Source organism: Parasteatoda tepidariorum, chromosome 6, assembly GCF_982258835.1.
Source record: "Parasteatoda tepidariorum strain Cologne lab strain chromosome 6, Ptep-v5.0, whole genome shotgun sequence".
Classification (NCBI taxonomy): domain Eukaryota; kingdom Metazoa; phylum Arthropoda; class Arachnida; order Araneae; family Theridiidae; genus Parasteatoda; species Parasteatoda tepidariorum.
The window spans coordinates 102715653-102723984 of NC_141760.1; the positions used below are offsets into that span (position 1 = coordinate 102715653).

Here is an 8332-nt window from a genome sequence, read left to right on the forward strand (position 1 = left end):
TTTATTCTTAACATTTAAGAGTGTTTTTTAAAAATGTTTTCGATAATGTTAATAGAAAGATCACAAGATGAATTTCTTTAAACTATATTTACCATCCTGTTGAAATATATTACGTGAGTTTAGAACGGAAAATAAGCTGAATATTAAAAATAATGTTAAGTGATTTTTGAAAAAAAATTGCCCATTTTGCGAATATTTTTTCCCATTTAGATAAAGATTATTGATATAGTTTCATTTTCTAACCGTCATTAAACAGTTGACTCAATGTTTGGTTTACCACTATCAGTGTTCGATTCCGTATTGCAATTTTGAACCCCATTCAGAAGACAAGGGAACTCCGGATCAAGTATTGGGAGAAGATGGCAAAGGGGATTGATGGCAAGGGGAATTTAACCCATGATCCGTCTACCACTGAGGATACTTTTACATCAACACTGTGGTCGGTGCAAGCAATATGCGGAATTCGCATCGACCAGCTGGGATTAGAACCCGGTTCACCTCATTGAAAGGAAGGCTGAGGCTCTATCTCCTGAGCCTTCCCTTTATGATTGTTGGCAGCAGTAAACAAGATACTGCTCCCGATTAAATCTGGAATAAATTTCGGCTAGCTAGACTGCTGAAATTTCAATTTGGATCTCTTTACTGCGTCGTTAACGTAAAAAGTCCCAATCACAAAACATTGGGAAAAATCTGGGTTTTAAAATCAATCTCTTCATCTTTATCAAGCTTTTGATATGAATTTCATTTTAATCCGTAGCATTTTATTAATGTAAACGCAATTGAATTTTAATTTCATTTATAAAAATGGAATTATGACTCTTTATTCTAGAATTTGCTTCTAGAATATTGCTAGTCCCAGAAGGTCCTGATTTCAATTACAATGTTTACAAATCTTAATAGTTCTTCGTAAAACAATTTCGGCAAATTGCGTAATACCATAAAATAAAATGAAAACAAGCAATGCTGTTAGATTTTTTTACTTAAAAGAAAATTAGTTTACTGAAAAATGGGTTCCATAAATAGTGCTTTGTATATTTAGCTCTTAGAATTCTTGAATTTTTAACTGAACTCTGTATCACTCAGATGGCTTAGGAAGGCTAAGTCTAACAACTCTCCAATATCTAACAACTCTCGTACTTAGATTTATTTAGTCAATAAAAAGTTCTTGATGCATTTGGCCTGCAAGAGATTCAACACTTTAAAACTAGAAAACAAATACTTCTATTTCCTCATTCAGCAGTGTTTTTGGCAGCTGAATCCAGGATTGAATTTTAACTGAATCAGGGAAATCATATTACCTATCTACTGTGCTTCGTAGCCATATCAGCTTGCCAGGTGAAGAAATTGGCAACCAGGAAGTTATAACCAGGCAAGAAGTAATTTTCAACCTGAAAACTCTCGGTAGCGACCAATTTCCGCTCCACAGTAAAATGGCTGTCGATGGAGGTTTGTCGTTTTTAGAATTTACCTCCATTGACTTCAAAAATGTTAACGATATTGCGCCAATGATTTTAATTTTAATCGGTGACAGTTTCTTAGTGTGATTTGATCTAATTATTATAATACACTGACATAATGCTTGATATAATAAATGTTCTATATTTATATAATATATTGTTTAATGCATCCAATTGTGGAACTTATATTATATATCGTCTGACTTAACCCATTGACACGAACGTAAACAAGTACAAACCGGTTTCAGTCGCGTAAAAATAATAAATCTGCATACAATCACCCGATAATTAAGATTTTTACATAGAATCTTATAGTGCGTCCAATAATTCGGCCAGTGACTGTAGATGTGGTCTTTCCTTCATTACATAATCAATACACTTCTCCAATTAATACAAGTATCATAATCTGGTAGTAAATTTTTCTTATCATTGTCTTTGTCTCGCTCGTTAAATTAGAACACAATCATCATGGTCGAGTATCTTAAATGAGATCTCAGATGAGTATCTTAAATGATTCAGTTCAGTATAAATCTTCCTGTGTTGATCAAAAGTAACTGTCACGAGACCTTTCAATTCATATATCTCTTAAATGGTCACATTATTTAAGAGATATTACGCAATTTGATATCTGTTATCTTCTGTAGTGAGTAATGGTTGGGTTTCAGCTTCCCATATATTTTATAACAATGTTGCTTTTGATTTTCCCAGGAATTGGATTACCTTTCTTTCACAGTCAATCATGAGAAACAAATCATTGTATCATTGTGAAAATCTGCTAAACTGCAGCCCCTGGCCAAATTATTAGACGCATTTTAAGATTTTATCTAAAATCTTAATTATCAGGTGATAATCTATACAGCTTTATTGTTTTTACCCGGTTTGTACTTGTTTACGTTCCTGTATGAATGGGTTAAAGTTGACGATATATAATATAAATTCGATGATTGGATAAATTAGACGATATATAATATAAATTCGACGATTGGATAAATTAGACGATACATAATATAAATTCGACGATTGGATAAATTAGACGATATATAATATATATTCGACGATTGGATAAATTAGACGATATATAATATAAATTCGACGATTGGATAAATTAGACGATATATAATATAAATTCGACCATTGGATAAATTAGACGATATATAATATAAATTCGACGATTGGATAAATTAGACGATATATAATATAAATTCGACCATTGGATAAATTAGACGATATATAATATAAATTCGACCATTGGATAAATTAGACGATATATAATATAAATTCGACGATTGGATAAATTAGACGATATATAATATAAATTCGACGATTGGATAAATTAGACGATATATAATATAAATTCGACGATTGGATAAATTAGACGATAGATAATATAAATTCGACGATTGGATAAATTAGACGATAGATAATATAAATATAGAATATTCATTATATCAGGTCTTATATTAGTATGTTATTTATTAGTTCAAATTATTAAACGCACTGTTGATTTTTAATAATGACATGTTTCACACGAGTTTATACGCAATACTTTTATACTTAAACACAATAGGTTTTTATTTCTAAATTATTTTTTAATTAATAATAGGTTTTATTTTAAATCCTGCATTATCACATTTTTGAATCCTGCTTTAACATCGAAACCCATATACAACAGAATAGATAACTTAAAACGAAAACATCAAAGTACTAGAAACAATATACTTTATAGTATTGAGTCTAATAATACAGTAATACTTCAACCAAAATTTTTCATTAGAATATATGTATAAAAAAGATATTGAAGTGAGTACGAAATGCGGGTTTCTCTTAAAGCATATTTATTTCATGAACACAAACATCAATATAACATAAACTAAATTAAACATTATGGGTCGTCCTGCGACCAAGCTAGCTAGTGAAAAAGTTGAAAAGGTAAGTGGCTGTTCTTCCTCTGAAGGACAGAATATATATCACTAGGATCACAGGGTTGCTTTTACCTGAAGATCTTAAATCGCCAAGCTGGCGGTAAGACTGGTGAGAGTGGCGAGCACCGCACACTCCCCCCGCAGTGTATCACTTACTATACTTTTTTGGAAAACGCACAGTTCTTCCAAACCTATTTTTGGTCTCCCGCATTACAGGAGTACACGGTATTTCAAACTTTAGAGTTTTAGTTATTTCAGAAGGTTGTAATAATTCACTTTCAATGAAGGCAGGTTTCACACGATCTATGGAGATTGTCGACTTCCGACCTCTAATATCAACTTCAAAAGTTTTTTCAGTTCTCTGAATCACTTTAAAAGGTCCATCGTAAGGGGCTTGCAAGGGTTTCTTCACAGCATCATTCCTAATGAAGACGTGACTACATTCTTTTAAGGCTGGATGCACAGACACTGACTTTGTAAAGTGGCTGGAAGCTGGAGATGGTCTGATAGTAGAGAAATGTTTCTTTAAATCCTCGACTAGTTGAATTGGGGACGAGTCCATTGTTGTTGAGTCAAAAAATTCTCCTGGAAGACGAAGTGTTGTCCCGTACACGAGCTCTGCTGATGATGATTGTAGATCTTCCTTATATGCTGCTCGAAAACCCAACAGGATAGCTGGTAAGGCGTCTGACCAATGGTCTGTACTGTAGGCCTTGAGTGCAGCTTTCAAGGGTCGGTGCAATTGTTCTATCATCCCATTACTTTGAGGATGGTAAGGTGAGGATCGAACTCTTTTGATGCCCAGAAGTTGTGCTAGCGCTTTGAAGAGTCTACTTTCGAACTGGCGACCCTGGTCGGTCGTTATCACTGAAGGTGATCCAAAGCGAGCAATCCAGGTCTTAAGGAAAGCTTCCGCTACTGTCTCCGCTGTAATGTCAGGAATTGGAACAGCTTCCACCCATCTAGTGTATCTGTCGATCATTGTCAAGCAGTATGAAAATCCTTTAGATGGTGGTAATGGGCCAACGATATCAAGATGTATATGGTCAAAGCGTTTGGACTGTATTGGAAAATTAAAAATAGGGGATTTAGTATGCCTTATTATTTTAGATTTCTGGCATGGAATGCAGTGTCTAGACCACATATTACAATCTCTATTCAAATTAGGCCAAATAAATCTATTACTAATCAATTTATTAGTTGCTTTTATTCCTGGGTGTGATAAGTTATGAATAGTATCAAATATTTGTTTACGAAATTGTTTTGGAATAAAAGGTCTAACGTTTTTAGTAGAAATATCACAATATAAAATAGTGTTCGAATCTGGCATATTTACTTTTTTTAAATCCAAACTTTGGGAATTTTTGATTAAATAGTTCAATTCTTTGTCATTTTCCTGAGCTTTTGCAATTTCGCTGTAATCTATAGGATTTGGCATATTTATAGATGCTATTCTTGATAACGCATCTGCAGTTATATTGTCAGAACCATTTAGGTGTCTTAGATCTGTTGTAAACTGCGATATAAAATCTAATTGACGAGCTTGACGTGGTGAAAATTTATCTAACTTTTGCTTAAATGCATAGGTGAGTGGTTTGTGATCTGTGAACAAAACGAAATTTCGTGCTTCGAGCATATACCTGAATTGTTTGATTGAAGCGTATGCAGCAAGCAACTCCCTATCATATGCGCTATAGCGTTTTTCAGTTTCGGATAACTTGCGCGAAAAAAATGCTAACGGCTGAAGATATTCATTTTCTGTTTGAAATAATGCTCCCCCAATAGCAAAATCCGAGGCATCTACTTGCAATACTAAATTTGCATCGGGGTTAGGATGAGCAAGCAGCGTAGCGTTCGTTAAAAGAGTTTTACAGTTTTGGAATTCGCTTATTGCTTGTTCTGACCAGTTAATCATACGATTATCATTGCGCTTTGAGCCTTTTAAAAAATCGTTTAAGTGAGTTTGGTTATGAGCTGCGCGAGGTAGAAAACGACGAAAAAAATTTAGAAGTCCGAGAAATCTTCTCAATTCCTTAATTGTTTTTGGTTGTGGGTAATTTAAAATAGGGTCTACTTTAATGGGTAATGGTTTGGTGCCATCCTTAGTTATTAAGTGGCCTAAAAATGAAATCTCTGGCACACCAAACAGACATTTTGATACATTTACCGTTAAACCGTATTTAATTAATTTTTGAAACACGGTTTGAACATGCATTTTATGCTGTTCTTCTGATTCACTAAAAATAAGGATATCATCGAGGTAAACATAGCAAAAAGGCAAATCTCCCAGAATTTCATTCATGAACCTCTGAAAAGTTTGCGCGGCTCCACATAGACCGAAATTTAAGAAGGGAAACTCAAAAAGCCCAAAAGGCGTACACACAGCAGTTTTTTGTATGTCATCTGGGTGTACTGGGATATGAAAATAAGCACGGACTATATCAATCTTAGAAAAAATATTTTTGTTATTCAGCGCGTGTGTGAAATCTTGTATATGGGGAATAGGGTACCGATCCGGAGTTGTCACGGCGTTTAATTTCCTATAGTCTCCAACTGGTCGAATACTTCCCGAGCTTTTAGTAACGACATGGAGTGGAGACGACCATGGTGACTTCGAAGGCCGGCAAATACCCTGCTCTAACATAAACTGAAATTCTTGTTTTACAACATCGTATATTTTTGGACTTAATCGCCTAGGTTTATTGTGTATAGGCGGACCAGTTGTATCGATGTAATGCACAGTATTATGACACGCCTGCTTAATTTTTGGTGTTAATTTAGTTAATTCCGGAAAATTTGATAATAATTTATGATAATATGTGTCACCTGAAATTAATTTTACTGAAAAAACATTAGTTTTGGCAGTTATGCCCAATAAAGAAAGATTAGTGACACCATCAATTAATTTACGACGTTTTAGGTCTATCAACAGTCCAAAGTGCTCTAAAAAATCTGCTCCTATAATTGGAATAGGCACCGTAGCAACTAAAAATTTCCATTTAAAGTCTCTTCGTAATCCTAAATTAATGTTCAATAATTTACTTCCGTAGGTAAAAATTTTTGAATTATTAGCTGCAGTTAACTGTAAGGGACCAGGATGTAAATTTTTAATCATTTTTGGGACGGGCAAGCAGCTCACATCTGAACCTGAATCCACTAAAAATTTTAAATGAGTTTTTTTATCATATACAAATAAGCGACACGAACGTACGGCTGTCGGATCTTTTGTCGCTGTAATAGCGACAGCCGGCTTTAGTTTTCCTGGTTATTGTTGTATGAACACGGTGAACAACATTTTCTAGCTTTTTGGCCGAATTTCGAATGATAAAAACAGATTTCAGACGATCTTTTCCGATCCCTAGAGCTAGATGTATATCTACGAAAATTATTATATCTTGTTCGAGAACGATTGCGTGATCTCTCGCGAGAAAATTTTTCAACTTGCTGGCTAAGTGCAGCATTTTGCTGGCGAAGTGCACATACTTCCTGATATAGCGGGTTCGATGTTGACGGATTTTCTCGTGTTTTTGCTGAGAGTAAGGGATTCGAACTCGTGGCGTTATTCGTTGCACAAACATTTGGAAGGGAATCCGTTCTAACTTCGGCTATTTTATCCGCTAGCTTAGCTAAATTTTCTAGCGACTCTGAGCTAACGGAAAGAATTGTTTGTATCTCTGATGGTAAACGCTGCAGCCATAAGGTTTTCAAAAAATCTTCATTCAAAGATGTACCTGCCAGCGTTTGCATTTTCCTCAATAAATGGGACGGTGTGTCGTCTCCTAATTGTAATTCAGAAAGAAGTTTACGGATTTGCTTACTTTCAGAGTCTGTAAATTCCGCGATAAGTCTTTCTTTAAGAGTATTGTATTTATTTGCAGTTGGAGGATTAAACAAAATATCTGAAACTGCTGATAAAGTCTCTGGGTCTATTGCTGCAATGATATTGTTATATTTAGTTTGGTCGTTAGTAATTCCTGATAAATCAAAATTGCTTTCTGCCTGAACAAACCAAAGTTTGATGTTATTTCTCCATATTGGTGGTAGTTTAACAGCTATACGAGCAATTTGTGCTTCGGCAAGATTCTGCTCACCTTCATTTGGCATTTTGAACTTTAAATAGAAGCAAGTTTAAACAGCTAAAACTAATTCATGTATTAACGTAATTTGACAAGCATTTTAAGTTTAGAATTGACTAGTTACCTAAATATAAATACTACCACTGATAACTTAATGACTAAGAGGGAGAAATTGCATACCTAAACCAAGCTTATGACCATAAAAACATACTTGAATCGTCGCCAGCTAGCTTTGTAATGCCATAATTCATACAGTATAATCCAAGGGTTCTTCCATGAAAGTTGATTTTAGCATGTTACGAAGTCCAGTGTGGGGGCGGAGTTACAGACCATGCCAACCTTCATCTATGAAAAGGTACCCCCCCACCAGAATTATATCTGTGATAGAATTCGATGAATGAATACCACTAGTTGAATCATTGCTGTTTTTTTTTGTGCGGTTGAGCCGGGAGAGCTGTATTAAGATCACCGTACTTTTTGAGTGCTGAATGTGAGAGGTTTATTAACTTCACGGTCGTAGTCGCTCCTGTGTTGCCTTTAGCAGTCGAGTGTATGCAGGCCAACGTTGTGCGTGATCGAGATGAGACTGAGTAGCAACTGCGTGAGGAGGTGGATAATGATGCAGTCACAAGTAGCAAGTCAACTGTTCAATGTGGATCATCCATCGAAGTAGGCGATACTGCGTAGGTAGGCGTGTTCATAACGAAGTGGGCGTTACTGCCTAGGTAGGCGTGTTCACATCACGTTCGGGTCACCACTGAAGTGAGTACGAAATGCGGGTTTCTCTTAAAGCATATTTATTTCATGAACACAAACATCAATATAACATAAACTAAATTAAACATTATGGGTCGTCCTGCGACCAAGCTAGCTAGTG

At 35.1% G+C, this 8332-nt stretch overlaps 1 protein-coding gene across 1 annotated transcript; it reads right to left on the reverse strand.

Annotated features, from left to right (window-relative positions):
* Positions 1 to 6631: 6631 nt before the first annotated feature.
* LOC147808255 (uncharacterized) lies at positions 6632 to 7598 on the reverse strand. The gene has a single exon (XM_087166307.1). It carries the CDS (start codon positions 7481 to 7483, stop codon positions 6632 to 6634), a length of 852 nt encoding a protein of 283 aa, XP_087022433.1. The 5' UTR covers positions 7484 to 7598.
* Between the last annotated feature and the right edge of the window lie 734 nt (positions 7599 to 8332).

Excerpts from the sequence above, each read along its gene's own strand:
- LOC147808255 (XM_087166307.1), bottom strand. The coding sequence starts at position 7,483 with ATGCCAAATGAAGGTGAGCAGAATCTTGCCGAAGCACAAATTGCTCGT.